The sequence below is a fragment of the Uranotaenia lowii genome, chromosome 1, assembly GCF_029784155.1.
Source record: "Uranotaenia lowii strain MFRU-FL chromosome 1, ASM2978415v1, whole genome shotgun sequence".
Taxonomy (NCBI): domain Eukaryota; kingdom Metazoa; phylum Arthropoda; class Insecta; order Diptera; family Culicidae; genus Uranotaenia; species Uranotaenia lowii.
In genome coordinates, this window is record NC_073691.1 from 147,980,702 (window position 1) to 148,001,069 (window position 20,368).

The 20,368-nt window shown below is 36.3% G+C and overlaps 2 protein-coding genes across 2 annotated transcripts; one reads left to right on the forward strand and one right to left on the reverse strand.

Annotated features, from left to right (window-relative positions):
* On the forward strand, positions 1-5,653 carry LOC129740460 (N-alpha-acetyltransferase 15, NatA auxiliary subunit). The gene is made up of 6 exons (XM_055732143.1): positions 1-395; positions 1,665-2,150; positions 2,231-3,382; positions 3,453-3,516; positions 3,673-4,328; positions 4,418-5,653. Exons 1-6 carry the CDS (start codon positions 339-341, stop codon positions 4,712-4,714), a joined length of 2,712 nt encoding a protein of 903 aa, XP_055588118.1. The 5' UTR covers positions 1-338; the 3' UTR covers positions 4,715-5,653.
* A 5,635-nt stretch (positions 5,654-11,288) lies between these two features.
* Positions 11,289-18,664, reverse strand: LOC129738465 (transmembrane protein 179). The gene is made up of 5 exons (XM_055729672.1): positions 18,552-18,664; positions 12,547-12,779; positions 12,288-12,431; positions 12,065-12,226; positions 11,289-12,009 (listed from the first exon to the last, which is right to left on the reverse strand). The coding sequence occupies exons 2-5, from the start codon at positions 12,654-12,656 to the stop codon at positions 11,706-11,708; spliced, it is 720 nt and encodes a 239-aa protein (XP_055585647.1). The 5' UTR covers positions 12,657-12,779; positions 18,552-18,664; the 3' UTR covers positions 11,289-11,705.
* Positions 18,665-20,368: the final 1,704 nt, after the last annotated feature.

Sequence of the window (20,368 nt, forward strand, 5' to 3'; positions counted from 1 at the left end):
GGGGATCATTCTCGTCGACTCTGGCTGGAACGGTTATGTTCTTGGCAGTCATTTAGCAGCGAAGTGATTCTATTCGATTCGAATTCGAGTGCGTGTGGTAATTGGTGCGGTCCCGAGTGCGAGGTTTTTTTCGGTGGTGGACTCCCTCAAGTACGGAGCAGTTTTGCAGCACCCAGGAGTAAACGATTTTTGCCGTGAGGTATCCGTATCCGTCGGAATTGAGGTTGAAAGTGTGCACCGCAGCCGCGAAAATTACTACTTCGATCGGGCTAAAAGGGAACAAGAAGCAGTGAGGGTAAATTTGCTAGTAGCCCACCAGATTCCTCGATACCGCAGAGATGCCTTCCAGCGATCCTTTGCCTCCGAAGGAGAGCGCTCTGTTCCGGAAAATACTGGTAAGTTGTGAGGGGCGAAAACCTGCTAATTCGGGAGGTTTAGGTTCTTTGACCTGATTTCGGGATCTCGGTGCCTTTGCATGCCGAATGGGAAAAAAATCACGACCCAATAGTGTGTGCAAGTATAGGGAAGGAAGAAGAGTGTGGGCTTCTTTTTCGTGCGACTTTTCGAGGCGTTCTTGTTCTTGTTAGCTCGGAGCCGGGTTGCCAGTTGGTAGGGGAATAATATTTATGAACTCTATTCATTTAGCACATCGTATGTTGTGTAGGTGCTACGAGACATTTAACATAACATCATCATAATAAAGCAGTCTACTCAAGCAAATCTGTTATTTAGAGGTTGCTGTTATAAAGATATTAGGACTCTATCTCAGAAAAAAATTCTTGCGTTATAGCTCTGGCAAATGGTACTTTCTGTTTCTTTTTTCTTAAAACTTAAACTACTTTGTAAACCAAAAAGTATGAAATCGTCAACTTAACACAAATTCAATAAATTTCGCTGCTGAAACAATAATGTTGAATCGCTGAGGAATGATTGAAAAATGAATATAAATAATATAAGGATGAGTATATATATAAACCGATCTAGTAAATTTTAAAGAACGAGCCCGGTTGGAATTTCATATTTAAACCATTCCCGTAAAATGGATCTTTAATGGCTCTCATTTGCAAGACTACGTTTTCGTATTCTGGGGTATCACTTTATAAGCGAGCCTGAGATTAAGAAATTACACCTGGAATGAATAAACCCTAGAGGCTTAAAATCCCAAATAAAACAACAAAACAAACAGAAATTACGCCTTTAAAAGACATACACACTGTCATTCTTCAGCCGGGAGTATGGCATTTGGCATAACGGTCATCACTTTTCAGACAAAGTTGCGAGTTTTCTTTTGTTAAGTTTTGAGGCATTGCCGCCAACATCGAGGATGCAGGGGGTAAGGCGGCCGAAAGCCGGTCTAGGTCTACTGGGGCCTAAAAGGTTTTCGTGAAAGCTCTTAACCCCGCGATAGCGCGAAGGAAAATGTCTAATAAAAGTTCGAACGCGCTGCGTGAGAAAGCTGATGCTTATAGTGATATGCATTGTGTTGACTTTTGTAAAACCGCCATAAGTAAGGCATTTAGACTTAAGCTGAAAGAGATTACTCACGCTGCGCTACAGCATGATAAGAGATCACCTCTAGCTTTCACGTAAAACTAGGAGGCCACAACCTCAGAAAACATCCATTGTGAGCATCTTCCAGATTTAAAAATATTTCTCGTCCACAGAAATGTTACGAAATGAAGCAATACAAAAACGGGTTGAAGCTGGCCAAGCAAATCCTGACCAACCCGAAGTTCACTGAGCACGGCGAAACGCTGGCCATGAAGGGACTTACGCTCAACTGTCTCGGTCGCAAGGAGGAAGCCTACGACTACGTGCGTCGGGGTTTGCGTAACGATCTCAAATCGCACGTCTGCTGGCACGTGTACGGGCTGCTGCAACGTTCAGACAAGAAGTATGAAGAAGCCATCAAGTGCTACCGAAATGCGCTCAAGTGGGAGAAGGACAACATCCAAATCCTGCGGGATCTGTCGCTGCTGCAGATCCAGATGCGGGACCTCGAAGGGTACCGGGATACACGGCACCACCTGTTCCGGTTACGTCCTTCCCAGCACGCGTCCTGGATTGGCTTCGCCATGAGCTACCATCTGCTGGGGGACTACGAAACGGCTATCGACATTCTGGAATCTTTCCGCTCATCACAAACGGTGGTATGTTTTTTTTTGGTTTGCTATTCCTTTTTTGAATTAGCTTTAAAAATGCAGCTTTGTCATCATTCTCTAATCCTTAGGAAACCTACGATTACAAGCACAGCGAACTGTTGCTGTATCAGAATCTAGTTATTCAAGAATCGGGAAATTACGAGAAAGCACTGGAGCACCTGAAGAAGTACCGAACGCAGATTCTGGATACGCTGGCGGTGAAGGAAACCATGGGTGAACTGTGCCTTAAGCTTGACCGCCACGAAGAAGCTCTCGCGATTTACACTGATCTGATGAAGCGTAACCCGGAAAATATTGCCTACTATCAACAGTACATAAGGGCGGTGAAAGTGACCGAAGCGAGTGATGTTATCGAGGTGTACCAGCGCCTTCAAGTGGAACATCCGCAATCGTTCTGTGCCAAACGGTTGCCACTGGATGTTGCTCAAGGGGAAACCTTCCGAAAACTGGTCGATGAACACTTACGACGAAATCTACGGAAAGGAGTGCCGCCTCTTTTTGTCAATTTACAATCATTGTACCGCGTCGAAGAAAAAGTACGTATCATATCGGAACTGGTCGAAGGTTACCATCAGAATCTGACAAGCAGCGGTTACTTCGCGATCGCCGATAAGGAACAAAATCTTCCCAAAGAGCCGGCTTCGGCTTTGCTTTGGACTCTCTACTATCTAGCTCAGCATTACGACCACCTGCGAGAGTCGGAGAAGGCTTTGGATTTCATCAACGCCGCCATCGAGCACACGCCGACCTTAATCGAACTGTACGTAACTAAGGGCCGCATCTACAAACACGCTGGCGATTGTTTGGAAGCGGTCAGTTGGATGGATGAAGCTCAAAGTTTGGACACTGCCGATCGGTACATCAATTCTAAGTGCGCCAAGTACATGCTACGTGCCAACCAGATAAAGGAGTCGGAGGAAATCTGCGCAAAATTCACCCGAGAGGGAGTTTCGGCGATGGAAAACCTCAATGAAATGCAGTGCATGTGGTACCAGACGGAGTGTGCTCTCGCCTACCAACGTCTGGAAAAGTGGGGCGAAGCGTTGAAAAAGTGCCACGAAATCGAGCGCCACTTTGCGGAAATCATCGAGGATCAGTTCGATTTCCACACCTACTGTATGCGGAAGATGACTTTGCGCTCCTACGTGGGTCTCCTTCGGCTGGAGGACGTGTTGCGGAGACATCCGTTCTACTTTAAGGCGGCCAAATGTGGGATAGAGGTAGGATCCAGCGGTGTGTTTTTATTCTAAAGTTCGCTTCAGTGATTTTGGATGTATTTCCGTTTCACAGGTTTATGTGCATCTGTTTGACAAACCCTTAGCTGCAGAGTCAACCGGAGAGGAACTTGATGTCGGTAAGTTTACCTAACGATTGGAACCAAATTAACAGTTAGGTGGTAGATGTAGTTAAGTTATCTTTTTTATGAAACATAAAAAGCTTAGAGTAATCCATACCAATACAATAAAATAAGAACGTAAATTATCATGTTTAATGCTTCCTCTTGTTCCAGAAAATCTCCCCCCATCTGAACTGAAAAAGCTTCGCAACAAGCAACGCAAGGCAGCGAAGAAGAAAGCGGAACAGGAAAATGCTCAAGCCGCCCAAGCCAACCAAAAGAAGGAACAACACAACAAACAGCGGAACGCTAACCAGGACGGGGATCCGGAAGCACCCCAGCTGGACGAATTGATACCGGACAAGCTAGCGCGTCCGGATGATCCCCTCGAAAAGGCGATCGAATTTCTGAGACCGCTGCAGCAGCTGGCCAAGGATAACATCGAGACGCACCTGATGGCGTTCGAAATTTACTCACGTCGGGGCAAGCTGCTGCTGATGTTACAATCGCTGAAACGTGCCCGGGTCATCGATGCCTCCAATGCCACTCTGCATAGCTGCATCATACGATTCTACCAGATACTAGAGGCTCGCATTGCTAACAACGAGATCGACGAAAGCGTCAAACTAGTGATCGACCGGGAGCGGGAAAAAATGTTTGCCGGGGCCAAGTCTGCGTCTCAACTTAACGATAACTTCCTGGCGGCACACCGAGGCAATCTGGAGGTGCTGTACGAAACCACCCAAATAATGTACCAGCTGGACCAGAGCCGGCGGGATGAAGCTGTCAATCTGATCACCTCGGTCGATCTGACAAAGGCGACGCTCGAGGTTTGTTAAAGTTATCTCTTTTTTAAATGAATGCTAAATTTTAAAATATTTTAATTTTACTAATGCACATTCGTTTATTCTTTCTTCAGAACACCTCCAAATTGTTTCTGCTTTTGAAATCCGGATTCTTTGCTGGAAGAAGTGAAGATCAGTTGGATAATTTCAAAAAAATCTGTCAGAAGCGGTTCCCGCTAGCCATCGTATTTGCGGACATCGCCATCCCGGCGCCAGTGACCACTCTCACCACAACTCAGTCATCGTCGGCCGCCTCTGTCGGAACAACGACTACGACGGTCACCGGAACGACCATGTGCCCTGTCGAACAGCAGCAATCCAAAACAGTAGGAACGGCCCAGTCTCAGACGAGCGACATCAAGGCCAACTAACCACTACCTACCACAACAATAAGCACTACTATCAATGATGCACGACACCGTTCGTTTAGCAAGGACGAGGGTTCCGATCGAATCTACTGGTTTATCACATCCGTTTGATTTTTTTTTAGCTGCAAGCCAATCCCTCATAAAAATAGAAAATCAGCTTAGGAAACATTAGTTTACAAAATTATTTCCCAGTTCCCCTTTTCCCTTTCTTCATGCGCCATCTCACCCTCTACTACTGAATTGTACTATACACGAATTACTATACTAGGAACGCATGTGCGTGTGATTTTTGAAAACAACCACCATTCTGTTTACAGACTCTGGTGGCAGACAGAATCAACAAATCCAAAAGCTCATTGTGCGATCGAATGTCCCGAAGGCTACTCACTCGTCAACATAGTTTTTTTAAGCTATGAATAGCTATATTGAACCATCCTTTGTATTATATGAGCGTAATAAAGCGAATCATGCTTTACGGCGAAAACAACATTTACCATATAATCTGAACATCCAATTTTTAAAAACCATCGGAATAGAAAACATTAGCTCGAAACATACTCATTGGTTACCAGTGATTTGTACGGTTTAATATTAGATACCACGATTTCTAACCATAAACGCAAAACTTAAGTTCACGACTTTTCTGCAGAGGAAGAATTTACAAGAACAGTCTACATTAAATTGAGATAGAAAATAGCAGGAAATCTGCATGGGGTGGAAGGAAACAATCAGCCCAATAATTGTGTGTCGTGGAAAAAGGTAGCACCTAATTAGCTATAAAAACACCTGAAAGTCGAGCAGCCAACACCCTTGAAATGACGATCATACCTTTAACGAGTGTGGAATATAACAAAAACAAATAACACAAAAATCAAATAAGAAAAAATAGAAAGCATCCTACAGTTGACTCTTATTGAGGTAGATGTCCGAAATCCATCAAAATTCTATAAACTAGGCAGGTTCAGTGAGTATAGTAGAAGTCAAATTTGCCAGTTTTGGAGTTCTCAATGCTTAAATGCTAAGAACAGTTATAATATTGTTTGAATATTTTACAAAGCTTTGCATACATTGATTATGTATTTTGTTTCACAACTATTTGTATATCTTTGTAAGGTATATTTCACATCTTAGTAAATAAAAAATCCTTTTTTTTGTTATTTTTTTTTTTTAATTTAACACTAGTTTATTAAAGGCCTTTTACTTTTACAAAGTTTCAATGTGCCGAGTGTATTCGTTTCACTAGGTTAGTAGGGAAGGGGGCCGTAATAGTCACGGCGACTCAACAGTTAAAAAAAAACTTTAAACAAGGGGAAAGGAAGGGATTTATAGGGGTTATTCTCCAATATCAGTTTTCCATTAGGGTCCGGTGGTGGCCTCCTGTAGCTGTGGTTTCGGTAGCTACGGTTTGGTATCAGTTTCCGATCTTCTGGCCAGCCTTCAGGAATGTGTCGAACCCGTTGGATGAGAGGTGGTACTAATAAATAAACAAAACAGACATTAAATGAAGCAGGGCTGGTAGCGAGTCACTTTTTAGTGACTTGGTCACTTTTTTTGGGTCAGCCACTAAAAAGTCACTTTTTTCATCATTTGGTCACTGAAGTCACTATTTTCCGAAAAATGGTCACTTTTATCACCAAAAGTCACTTTTTTCACCGAAAATAAATCAATGAAAGAGTAATTTGTATTGCGCGTGTTAATATTGACGGTAGTAACGGTAAATTACTTGATCAGTCAGTTAGAATTTTTTTTTCGCCTCCGGCGGAATTTCGGCATGAATCACCCTTGGCAGACATTTCGATCTACGACATTATTTGACGTTCATGAATTGAAACTAACTTTGATTGTAGATTTTATTTTTTAATTCAATCAACCTTTTGTATTGGAACTCAAAACTTGATATACAAAAACCCTATCTCGTCTTTAGAATGGGTTTTTATTAAGAAGTGTAACTAAGTTTGAGATTGAAACGAACCATTTTTTTTAAAATCTTTTATGTTATAACAAATGTTATGTTGATATAAAATATTCTTTAAAAAAACAATTTCATACTCAAATTTATTTCGTGTCTTTTGTTCTTCTAAATGCTTAAAAAAAAGGGTTTAAAAATTTACACAAGGCCACAAAATTTACATTTTTCTTAGGTGCTATGAATTTAAACAGTAATTTCAACTAATTTGGGTTCTCCGAATCTAAATATGTATGCAATATTTCTATCAGCTTTTGTTATTGAAATGACTTATGAAAATAATTAAAAATCTTTAAAGAAGTTTCTGCACTTTTTATTTTACAAAAACTCAAATCAAAATCATTGAATCAATTGATGAGCTTTAAATAGAATCAGGTTTTTTTACTCTTTCTGCTGTGATGTCAAAAATACTTGTAATGACATTTTTCCATAATCAGTTATCTATCAATGATTGATTTTACTAGTAATAAACTCTTTATCACCAAAACTAAATGTTTTCGGCCGAATTTGACAAAATTTCTGGTTTAGGACACTATTTACCAAATCAATAATTTAAAAAAAATAAGCCCCAAAATGGTTATAGTGAAACATGTTTATAGGAAAAACTCATCATGAAATGTTTTTAAAAACTAATCTTTTTTATTTCCAAATTGTTTTTTCAATCTTCAAATAAATTTACCGAATTTTATTATACAGTTTTTTTTTCAATTTTCTAAACTTGCCGAATTTTTTTTAATCAAACTTTTTAAATTTTTAAGACATATTTTTAAATATTATTTCCTTGTTTTTAAATTCTGAATGTTCGTGTTCTTCAACCATAAGCCTTTAACTCCCAATTTTTAATAATAAAACATAATTTCAACCTTCTGTTCTTTCAGGACCCAATATTTTAATCAAAAGAGACAAAATACTCAGAGCTTGTAATTTAAAGCCTTAAAACATGCGATTGAAAATTTAAAAACTTTTTATTAATATTTTTTATATGAAATCATGTTTTTTGGATCGATCATGATTTTTAAATTAATCTTAAAAGTTTGAAAAATTGTTTTAAGTAGCAACTTTAAAAATAAATTTTAATACGCAATGTTAACTAAATTTGTACTTAATTTGTGCTTTCAATATTAATAACAAAAGTTTTGTACTCATTATTTTTAATTTTTCATCAGTTTTTATCATTCACGTAATTACTCATCTAACATTTCTGTGTCAGTGTAGTGGAACATGAAGTTATTATTTAAGCTTCAAAAATGAAATTTTGATAACTGGAGAATTTTACTTTATTAAAGGTTTTATGTCTGGCTTATATAACTGGCACTTTTAAAATAATAATAAATATATTCTTCTTTTTATCAAATTAAATTAAACCATCGAACATTGAATAAATTCTGTTCAAAATTTATTTCTTATTCAGTAATCGGTAATTCACATTTTAAATCGTGATTAAATATTTTTTGTTCAAATTAAAAAATTACAGCGGAATTTCTCACTAAACTTCCAGTTGAAAATGAGGAAAAGAATTCCAAATTTAGATGAATAAAAATTAACAATTATTATCATTTTCCTAACATCAATTCATGGTAAGTTTTGTACAAGATTGGACATTTATTTTAGAATTCAGATTTTTTTAATTTTAAATTTGCTAAGAAATTCTTTAGAAAATAATTTATTTCTTACTTTCTTGACTTATCCTTATTTAATTTTTGGCATTTCGGCGAGTTGTGAAAATTCAAGGTAGAATATTTAGAAAGAACATGAAAGTATTATAGGTGGAAAGATCAAAGCTAGAGCGCTTTGGGTAGAAGAAATTGAATAGTTGGTGAAAATGTGAGCAGGGCTTTTGTTGTGTGAACAGCTTTTGAACTACTTGCGTGATTCTTTGCCGCGCGCCGTTTCAATGTTGATACTAAGCGATGAAGAAACCCATCGCATTCCTACCCACATTGAAACACGGACGGGTCGAACACATGTGAGATTGTGTCCGACCGGGCAAAAAATCACCCAAGCAGCGCTTGGCGTAAGGCATCGGATGGATAATATGCGAAAACAAAAGTAGCAACCATCCGATGTACCTAAAAAAGTAGCACGCATCGATAGAATTGGCTTAGCAATAGAACAGCACATGTGAGCGCTGCTTGGGTGATTTTTTGCCCGGTCGGACACAATCTCACATGTGTTCGACCCGTCCGTGTTTCAATGTGGGTAGGAATGCGATGGGTTTCTTCATCGCTTAGTATCAACATTGAAACGGCGCGCGGCAAAGAATCACGCAAGTAGTTCAAAAGCTGTTCACACAACAAAAGCCCTGCTCACATTTTCACCAACTATTCAATTTCTTCTACCCAAAGCGCTCTAGCTTTGATCTTTCCATCTATAATACTTTCATGTTCTTTCTAAATATTCTACCTTGAATTTTCACAACTCGCCGAAATGCCAAAAATTAAATAAGAATATATCCCAGCGGCGATTAAAATAAGATAACAGAATTTCTTGACTTATCGAAAATTTGAAACATTCGTTGTAATATGTTTCCAAAATTTTGTTTATCAGTCTTTTTTTTAGTTTGTGTGTTGAACATGAGTGACAAACGGTGTAAGAAAACCTTTTCCTTTTCAATTGTTTATTTTTGGTATTGTTATTAATTTTATCTAAATTTGAATTTTGAAAACCCCCCCGGAAGGGTCCATCGCACGGGCCTGACTGGTCACATTTTTTGTACTTCAAAGTTATTTTTTCGTTCTACATAGTCACTATTTGGTCACTTTTTTCGGTCCTCAAAGTCACTATCTGGTCACTTTTTTTCAAATTTTGGTCACTAAAGTCCCTACTATTTCATTGTCAAACCGCTACCAGCCCTGATGAAGAACACACAAGGGGAGAGTTTACGTGGATAAGAGGACTAAACGACCAAGTCAGACAGCTTGAGATATTTGTAAATTGGGAACAAATATCCAAAATCTAAGTTTGCCAAAATGTCTCGAATTGGAACACCAGGTAGTCTACCTCGGGCCCTAAGGGTATCCAATAGCCAAGCCCTCGTTTGATCATACCTTTCACACGTCCATACAACATGATCGATGTCGTGGTAGCCATCCCCACAAACGCAAAAATTGGTTGCAGCAAGATTAATACGAAACAATCACTGCTGGCTTTTTTTGTTATATCTGAGATTTCTTTGCAAAAAACAAAAACATTTTAAACTTCAACTGGAGTTAAGAAAAACTCACAAGCAAAAGCTTTACCGGATCATTAGTAAGCTTCATTTAGTAAAGGATCAAATTCTTCTTCTTCTTCTTCTTCGCGAAATCTGGAGATTTCGCAGTCACATACATCCACAATAGAAATCAAAATCAATTTCACACACACACTCACATCTACACTTTCAATCTGTTGAGTTCTGTTTGGTCAATCTAACGATCATTACAATTTAGTAAATTAAAAAACTACTAGCCATATATATGATTATCAAATATTTAGAATGTTTGTTCGATTAGCTCCCGCGAAAGACAGTCGGATAGACTCCCGTCATCCTCTTCGCCAATCTATGGGAACTTCTAGTGTCTATATACTGATAACTATAGTTACATATAACACATGATTCGTATTTTACCGGAAGTGAGAAATGCAAAGCGTTTTGTTAATATTATTTTTTTATTATTTCCGGAAAATGAGAGAAAATAATCGTCAAACAATAGAGAATGACTGTGCAGTTTACCTATGATACGAAAAAAAGTCTGGAAACCCTCGAAACCGAACGTCAGTCAGAAACCCAACAACAACAACAACTAGAAGATTTCCACATATTATTCTAAAAGCTGTTTATCGAACGTTATAAAAAAATTAAACATTTAATAACATCTGGTACCTATACATGAAGTTATTATGCAGTCACCTCCAAAATGGTATTTGTTTCGTTTGATAATTTAAATTGCAGCCAACATTCACACCATTCAGCGCCATCTGATTTCAACTAGTTGAATTCGAAAATAGGTAAGGTACACCGGAGTAAGTGTATACAAAGCCGTTTCTCTCTCTCTCTCTCTCTCTCTCTCTCTCTCTCTCTCTCTCTCTCTCTCAAGAATAGAAAAATTAAAAAGTAATAAAAATTTATAAAATAAATTTAATTTAATTTTCTTAAGCATCAAGAAATCATTTTAAGAAGAAATCAATATTTTATAATTTTTAGAAATGGGAGAAATGTTTGCAATTGTACCTCTTTTTTAATATTTTTTAAAATTTGTTTGGTCCTTAATTCAAGTAGCTCAAATGAGATACATACCTCCTTCCGGATGAGTATACGCGTAGCTCGACTACATCATCATCCCCCAACATACCGTAACCCAACCTCAAAAGGAAGAGTATACTGATCTATGGCGCCTCCTGTTGGAACAACTTTCCTTTGGCGACAAGACAAACTAGTTCGCTAAACACCTTAAGGACCACGTTGAACAGAGCTTCATAATGCGAATATAATATTTTTAAGGATATCTTTATTATAAGATATCAAAACATTTATCAATACTCCACACGTTTTGTTAGACTGCGTAAAAGTTACTAAATTACAAATTAAACATTTTGAAGAAAACTACTTACACTCAATATTTTAACGATTCATAAGTTATTTTATATGATTTGTTTATTTAAATAGGTTATACATAAAACAATGACAGAGCAAATAATATTTGTTTGTAAGAGTAAATTTCACACATATCAGTAAACCACAGCACGTTCGTTTTCTTTTTCGGATGATGTATGAGTAGGTACTTACTTAAAATTAAAAATGTTTCACATTCCGTTGCGAAAAGTTTTACGCTTGGTTAAACAATCCGATCCAAATTTTTCAAAGCACCAGTTTGGTTCTTGTCTCGTGTCTTTTAGTCCGAATTGACCAGCAACTATAGTTTATGGTGTGTTGTAGCCTTGTCTATGTTATATAGTTTAAAGCAGCATCCGGGGAGAAAAATCGAGACTAAGCAACCACAAAGTTGAACCGTGATATTTTTCAAAATTTTTCTCTGTTCAGCTGGCTTCTCAATCGTTTTGACTTTCTCCAGAAGAAAGGGAAGCGCCAGCCGCGCTTGATGGTAGTTCCGAAGTCGTGCCACGGTAGACATCCTCGTTAACTAACCGTTGGCGCTCGATATACATGGACACCTTCATGTTTCGGAGCTGATGGTTATTAATCAGTTTGAGTAGGGAGAATACGGACAATCCAACCCACGTGGCGAATGATGCCCAAGCACCGAACTGGGCTGTTCCCAACTCGATGTAGAATCCAGATGTTTGAATATTCATCTCAACTTTGGTAATGTTTTGGCCATCGGCAATTTCGCAACTGAAAAAAAACATAATTGGTTTCATGAGATCCTAAACCAGCAATTACAACTTACGATGGGAAACGTTCGGTCATATCTCCACACCAGGTCATGAAGCCCAAAGTAATAATGATGGCTGCCACAATGGACATCGCGCATAGACTGATACTGAAGACAACATCGAAAAAGAGCGCCAGAAATGAGCTGTCCAACTCTCGGTACACCAAAATTGACAAGCTGAAAACGAAAATAAATCAATTACGAATCTGTGGACATAAAAGAAATGCAGTGAATTTACCGATAGATTTGCATTCCGGCTATCACGAATAGGGCAACGCCAACCAAAATAGGATAGTTGCAATAAGCCTCTGAAGCCCACTTAACATCGAACAGGCCATCATTTTCCTGCCAAGCTCCGGTGGCAAACAGCAAGCAATGACCGCTAGAATGAAAATAATCAACAAATCTTTACTATAATCCGAAGCATGGAATGAATCATTGCATCCACTGCAAAAATTTGCATAGGTCCTACTGCATTACTAACAATGACGACTTACTTGAAGGAATGGACATGCATTGATAGTGGAATGAACAAGCACAAAGATAAGATCAGAGCAATAACATGGCCCGCCACCTGGCTCAGAATTAGCACGTTGGAAAGTGCCATTATGTAGCGAGAAAATAGTTTAATTCACAATCACTTTACGGGCCCAGTTTACATATGTAACAACTTTTCTTTATTATAATCCAAATCAGACCGAATGATGAGTCGAGATCGAGATAAACGGAGGTTGTTTTCTTCTTCTTCTTCTTCTTCTCTTTTATGGCAAGCTGACGTTCAGCTAAACTGCCAAGTCTTGTCAGATTCAGGGGTGGTTTTGTGCTACATATGCATCTTTACGCGGTTAAAATTTACAGTGGTTTTAGTTGTTTACCTCAGCAAGGGTTTTTTGTTTATTTTATACGTGCTTGAACTGGTTAAGGTGCATAAAAGGTTGCTGTTTTACTTCAAACATTGATGTTATTTATCTTTATAAATTTAGCTATTTCCTTTAAAATTTTAATGTCAGTTTTCTCTAAGATAGTGTCTATGTTGTTATTTATGATTAAAGCTTGAAATCTAGATCTATTTCTATATTTAGTGCAGTTAAATAAAATGTGATTAATATCTTCTTTTACCTGGCAATGATCGCAGTTTTCGTCTCTCGCAATCTTCCACTGATAAAGTTTTTCTTTTGTCAAGGTGTGGTGTGTCCTTAGTCTTCCGATTGTTATTATTTCGTGTGTATCGAGTTTTAAGTTTTTGCACCAAAGCTGTGTGTATGGTTGGGGGTGTAAATTGTAATATTTTTTACCTTTTATTTCAGATTCTTTTTTGTAGATCATTTTCCATTCTTCGAAGGATTCGTTTTTGGCAATATTCATTCCATCATTTAGTGGAATTGTTGAGTAATAAAAATTATTGCAGAGGCAACCTTCTTTCGCTAGCTGATCAGCTGTTTCGTTTCCACCCACTCCTACATGAGCCGGGATCCATTGTAGGTGGATGTTTTTATTGGTTGTTTTCAATTTGTTAACAATCTCTGCAACTATGTAATTATTTTTTACTTTTTGGTTTCTAATACTTTCTAATCCCGATTTAGAATCCGTACAAATTACGAAGTTTGAATTATTTTTTGTTTCAATTATTTCTAGTGCTATTTTGATTGCTGTGAGCTCTACATTCATAATGGAAAGTTCTTTGTTCAATCTAATCGAGATTTTTTCATTGTTTAAATTTATCCATATTCCTGCTCCTGCTTCATCAGGTGTTTTGGATCCATCTGTGAAAAATTGAATGTAATCTTGATATTTTTCTTGAATTAGACTATTAGTTACTATTTTGATTGTATCATTATTCATTTCGTTTCTTTTCAGGTTTGGGATTGTAAGGTGGATTTTATGTAACTCTAATGGTTTTTCGCTGAATGTGTTAATTTTGGGTTGGGATGTTATTGCTAAAAGGTAATTATTTTCAAAAACTGTTCTTTCCAGGAATGTATAGAATTTTGGTAAGGTATTGTATTCTATGAATTTATTTGTGATATCTGTGATTGGTTTCTGAAACAGAAAATCTTTAAGCATTTGTTTTTTAGTTAGGTAATTGGCTCTACATTTAAGAGGTATTTCACCTGCTTCCGAATAAAGTACATTCGTGGGAGTTGATTTTAAAAGTCTGAGACTAGTTCTGATAGAAGCGTTATATATGGTGTTAAGTTTGTTAAGATTTGATTTAGCTGTGCCCCCGTATATGGAGATTCCATAATCTAGTTGGGATCTGATTATCGCATTATTCACCTTTAGAACCGTTTGGGGGTGTGCTCCAGTCGATTTTCGGGCTATCATTTTTATAATATTCAACCTTTTCCTAGCTTTGGTTTCTAAATACGCGATATGTGGTTTATGAGACAATTTATTGTCAATTATATATCCCAAATATTTATGTTTATCTATTTGTGTTATTGGTTTGTTATTTATTTGAATGTTTATGCGGTCAGCTATTCTAGCATGGAACAAAATAACTGCGGATTTTTCGGGATTTACTGCTATTTTCAGTTTTCTTAGTTCTTGTTCAAAAGTATTAAGTATAATGTTTGCTGTTCGCTCAATTTCTTCCATGGAATCGCCTATGATAGTGATAGCGAAGTCGTCGGCAAATTGTTTTAAAATTACTTTATCAGTAGTAATATTGTGTAAGGTTATCGTATATAAGTTGAAAAGCAAAGGGGACAGTGGGCATCCCTGGGGTAGTCCCTTGTCCGTTAGTTTTTCTATTTTAGTGTTTGCCGTTTCTAAAATTATTTTTCTTTGGGTGAGATATGTATGTAGCCACTTAAGAATATTTGTTGGTATTTTTAATGAATCTAAATTTTTGAGAAGTATGCTCACGTCGACCGAATCAAATGCTTTTGTCAAATCTAGAAATATTGTTGTTACATATGATTTGTTTCTCTTCGCTTCTGTTATCGTTGCGACTAAATGGTTAACACAGTCTATCGCGGAGGTGTTTTCTTTGAAGCCATACGATAAAGGTGGTAATATGTTATGTTGGTCTATGTATCTATTTAAACGATTTTTAATTTGTACATTAATTATTTTGAGATTGATGTTTATTAATGATATCGGTCTGTAGGAGGTATGCAATAATTTATCTTTGTTTGGTTTTAATATTGGTATTATTTTTACTTCCAACCACTGCTTTGGAATAATCCCTTTTACCCATACTTCATTGATAAGTTCAAGAAATTTGGTTTGTAGGGGTAGGCTGATGTTTTTTAGCATAAAATATGAAAAGTTGTCATTACCTGCTGCCGAGGTATCTTTCTTCTTTTTAATTGTTTTGAGCATATTTTCAATGCTTAGTTCTTTCCCATATTGTTCTTCCTGAACATCAAAATTACTCGACAGAAATTGTATCGGAGTTTCCTCTTTTGCAAAATTTTCTTCAATAAATTTTTTTGATAGTTCTTCGTTTGTCATTATTTCTAAATTGTCTTTATTCTTAAAATTACCTCCTATTGCTCTAATTATGTTCCACATTTGTTTAATGTTTGTGTTCTCATTTATTTCATCAAGCATTTTATTTCTGTACTTAAATATTTCTTCTTTTAGTTCTTTGTAAAATTCTCTCTCTGCTTTCTTGTAGTCTAGTTTATTTTGTAATGTAAGATTTTTCCTAAAGTTAATATGTTTTTTATTTTTTTCTTTATACAAATTTTTAATTTTGTCATTCCAATAAGGTTTAGTTTGTTTATTGCTACCTGGGGTAATGGAATAGGTTGCCTTATTGATTATTTCTTCAATTTTTTTAATCATTTGCTCTGTGTTTTCGATTGAGGATGGATCAATTTGGTTTAAATATTCTATTGCTTTTGATTTACTCGTGATTTTTTTAGGATAGTCAATACTAAATTTGTTAATGTTTTCCATTTGACATTCGATTAACTTGTGATCGGATCCAATGTCTTCTTCACTTACTTTCCAAGTTATTGAGCTAGCTATTGAAGGTGTTACTAATGTAAGGTCTAGGGCGGATGGATTTTTGTTGATATCGGGCCACCTTGTTGGTTCACCGTTGTTTAAAAAGATTATTTCATGATCGTCTATTAGTTCGCTGATATATTCACCTCTGGCATCTGCTCTTGTCGCCTTGTTGTCCCATAGTGGGTGGTGGCCGTTCAGATCACCTGCTAGTATGACATCGTTCTGATTGTTAGACATAAAGTCAAAAAGGTTTTTAAGTGACGTTTTTATGTTGTTAAGATTTTCGTCTGGTGGAATATATACTGATATAAATATAGTATGTTTTTTTAAGTTTTTAATTTTAATGGCTGTTAATTCGAGGTCAACTTGAGGGATTGTTATTAATTCATAAATGAGTGTAGGGTGAATGAGAATGGCCGTACCACCGTAGCCATCTGGTCTACAGTTGTTAACGAAACTGTAATTTAGGAATTTAAATTTTTCTTCAGGCTTAAGCCAGGTTTCTTGTAGCAAGAAAATGTGAATGTTTTTTGTTGTTAAATAAGTTTTCAGTGTTTCTCTCTTCTGAAGTGGTCTTAAACTTCTTATATTAAGTTGAGCAATATTAAGATTATTCGTAAAGTTAGCCATTTTTGTTACTTTCAAAAATTTATAGTCTGTTTAAAACAAATTTTGTAATTTGAGAGATTTTTTTTTTTTTTTTTTTTTTAATTAGTTTCAATAGTTTCTTCATTCATAACTGGTAAATCTAATATATTTATTTCTTCCTCTGCGTTGTTAGGGTTAGATCGGTTAATTCTGCTTAGGGCTTTTTCTATAGTTAATTGAATTTCTATGAGTAGTAAGTTTTTATCGATGGAATTTGTATTTTTATTCGTAGTTTTTTCAATTATCTTTTCAAGTTGTGATTCTAGTAACTTGTTAAATTCTGTTTGAAGTTTTTCTTTTTCTGAATTTTTGTATGGATTGTGAATTATCGGTTTTGTTGGTTCTAGTGCAATATCTGTTTTTGAAAAGGAATTAATTGAAGTTTTTGGTAAGGTTTTTTGCTTTTTAACGCTGTTTATAATTTTGCTGTAATTGACTATTTTGGATGGGATATTCGTGTATCTGAAGTTCTTTTGGGAGCTACTTGGACGTTCCAACAATGGGAATTCGTCGGTAGACTCTTCAAGTAGTGCGAAACGGTTTTTAGTTTTCGGATAAAGTTGTTCCGCTTCGACGTATGTCATTTTGTTAATGGTCATCGCGACATTAATATGTTCTTTCCTGATCCTTTCAGGGCAGTTCTTTTCTGTGGGCAAATGATTCCCTTTGCAGTTTCTACAAGTGGGTCGCGTTTCCGGTTTACACGACTTGTGTGATTCGTCAATAAGTTTGCCGCAAGTTTTGCAAGTCTCCTTTCCCTTGCACGCCGCGGTTTTGTGACCTAACCTCCAACAATTGTTGCAGATACGTACTGGGTAAAAATAATTTTCCGGTTTTGCAAATACTCCGTAAATCTGAATAACTCTGGGTAATTCTATTCCCTCAAATGTCATCTTAACTGTTTTTGTTTCAATGAGTTTTTCTGTTTTTGAATTTTTATCTTTAATTTTGATTCTTTCTACCTTGATGATTTTTTTATCGGTAATCGCATTTTCTAAGATTTCTTGGTTTGTGATAGATGTTGGGATGTTTCTAATTACTCCCGTAGTTTCTCGCATCATTTGTGGGATATATGATTTAATGTTGTTGATTTTTAGAAATTCCGAGGCGTTTAATATTTTCTGGGTTTGTTCTGGTGATTTATAGATCAGTTTGTAACGAAATAGACCCGCGCGTTTTAGTTCGCAAAACTGATCTAGGTTCGCATGGTGTAAAAATTTGCCAATTTCCATCGGCTCCAGCATCTTGTTTTCTTTGTTTTTTTCTATCGCTTCGATGAAGATAATATTTGATGTACGATTTTGAATTAGGGTTGTTTGTGTGGTTTTTTTGGTTGATGATGATTGTGGATGTGGTTTTTGATTAATTTGAATTTGAGATTGTGTCTGTGTGTTATTGGTGTTGTTATTCTCTGTTTGTGTGAGTGTAATATTTTTTGTCATTTCCTTTGTTTGTGTGCATGATGACGCTTTGGTTTTTTTCTGTTCTTGTTCAAATGTGAAATCAATTGTCCGTTTCCTGTTGTATGCCATGTCTGGAAAGCCCCGAAAGACTTCCTGGTCGTTCGATTCATCGTCTGTCATGTCGCTTACCTTATCCGGTGGAAGATTTCTAAGGTCCGCCGACTGTGACGCCATTTTGTTTTAATCACTTACCCTAACTTATTATTAGAAACTAAAATTATTACTTTTTCTCTATTTAATTATTTACAGCTTTTATTGATACACCTTTTTTCTTGCTCTTACACATTAGTAACTTTTTTAAACTTGCTTTTGGATTAACTTAAAACACTATAATATGATTGAAATTTATACGATTTCCCCTTTCACTTTCTCAACTTGGAGCCGCTTTCAGTCCGCTCGCAAAGGCGGTTAGACGAGAAGTGCAGGAGGTTGTTTTGATTCTGATTTTTCGTTTGACAGTTGCTTGTTTGTTCCACTGATAGAAATCGAACTGTACATTTAACGGCAAAATCGTGTTCATCCTCAAACTCATGCACCATCATTAAAGTGTTTCACGAATCCTCTCGCAGTAATTTTGCATTAAATTTTATCACAAAATTCCCTTATTCTAGCCTTTTACCATGTTAGAATAAAAATTTTTCAATGAATTTAAATTTTGTCATAGATGAAGTTTATAAACTTAGTAACGAAGTAACAAACACAGGAAAAAATACCATCAAATTTTAAAAACACTTCCAAAGTTTTATATTTATAAAACGCGATAAAACGCTTATAAGCGTAAACAGACTCCTCTCCATGCAGGAGGTTTGGTAGAGAAAATATAAAGCAATTAAATGTATATTGGTTGCTAGATGTGGTGCTTCGGAGTAGTAAAGAAACAGATTCACTGCACTTTATGACTATTTATTACGGGACAATTAACAAAGCCAAGCTAGCCTCAACACGCTTCGCACGTTAGTTATTTATTTCTCTTATTCTCTCTCCCAGACCAAGTGGATCCATTCTGTCAGTAGAGCCCGGTATCACATCCCCCCTTTTCTATAAGCCGCCAACTCTATCAGTCAAATTCATTAAGGATATAGTCTTTTAGTTTTTGTGGTATTTTACAAGTGCGGCGTGATCTGGAACGTTCAGAGTTGTGATTATTACTGCCAGAATTAGTTTCACTTGAAAGGTAATCAGATTCATTGTTATCTGGAGGATCTTCTGTGGAGCTGGTAGTAGGAGTGTTTGAGATCGGGTTAGGGACCAGTTTGTGGCAGGGGCGGTCCTAGAGTCGACTCTTGGTGGGGGGGAGGGGGGGGGGGAAGATTTTCCAATTTTCAAAAATCAGTCAATATAAAGGAACGTTAATCTGGTGAAAAAAACAATCATTTGAGTTAGCAAAAGTAGAAGGGAGGGGTTGCCGGGGGGGGGGGGGGGGTGTAATCCCTTTATAAAACAACCAGCGAATCTATAATAGCCACTGCGAAAAAATGTTGATATATTTTTTTATTTGTCGGTATATCAGGTATTTTAGAATTGTCATTTTAAGAGCCTTTTAAAAAATTTCTCGTTATAAATGTTTTTTTTTGCAATGAAAATAATACACACGTTGTTGAGAGATGAACACGTAGAAAAAAAATCAAGTTATCTTCATTCATTTCCTGAGCTTCTAAATATTAGAGCTCTGGTATTTTATAATTTATCGAAAGTATTTTACTTTTCACCGATAAGCCTGACAAACAAATTAACAAACATAACTAACGGGCATTGAATTCTTCATTGGGGTATTTTACTGAATCGTGATTTGGAATAGTATTATATTAATTCTGAAATACTTAATAGTATATTAGTATTTTAATTTTCAAATTTTTCAAACACAATATATAAAATCAACACTTTAAATATAAATTAAGTAGAAGAAACCGATTATCAAAATCAGTTTCTAAATTTTGGAACCGAATTTTATTTGATTTGCTCTTGAATTCAAAGTTTTCATCAAAAATTTTCAATTTAAATTGTATTACAACAAATAAATTACAAACAAAAGTGATTAATCTTTGTTCACCTCCACATAATTACCAAATTTTTAAATCATTTTGAATTATAAAGAAAATAATGAAATGAAGGGTTAATTCTGAATTTTAATACTCTTCTTTAGTTAACAGTCTCAATCATTTGCAATTGAAATAGCCAAGCCTTCAGATTAAGAATATCAAACCTTACTCGCTAACTTTCAGCTACTCAGTTCAGAGTGACGGCT

What these genes read in the sequence shown, in the direction of transcription:
- LOC129740460 (XM_055732143.1), top strand. Translation starts at nt 339, where the DNA reads ATGCCTTCCAGCGATCCTTTGCCTCCGAAGGAGAGCGCTCTGTTCCGG. An exon ending in CGGCCAAATGTGGGATAGAG is followed by an intron (nt 3,383 to 3,452) that starts GTAGGATCCAGC and finishes TCCGTTTCACAG; the next exon opens with GTTTATGTGCATCTGTTTGA. An exon ending in CGGAGAGGAACTTGATGTCG is followed by an intron (nt 3,517 to 3,672) that starts GTAAGTTTACCT and finishes CTCTTGTTCCAG; the next exon opens with AAAATCTCCCCCCATCTGAA.
- LOC129738465 (XM_055729672.1), bottom strand. Translation starts at nt 12,656, where the DNA reads ATGGCACTTTCCAACGTGCTAATTCTGAGCCAGGTGGCGGGCCATGTT. An exon ending in ATGCATGTCCATTCCTTCAA is followed by an intron (nt 12,432 to 12,546) that starts GTAAGTCGTCAT and finishes TTTTCATTCTAG; the next exon opens with CGGTCATTGCTTGCTGTTTG. An exon ending in ATGACCGAACGTTTCCCATC is followed by an intron (nt 12,010 to 12,064) that starts GTAAGTTGTAAT and finishes GTTTTTTTTCAG; the next exon opens with TTGCGAAATTGCCGATGGCC.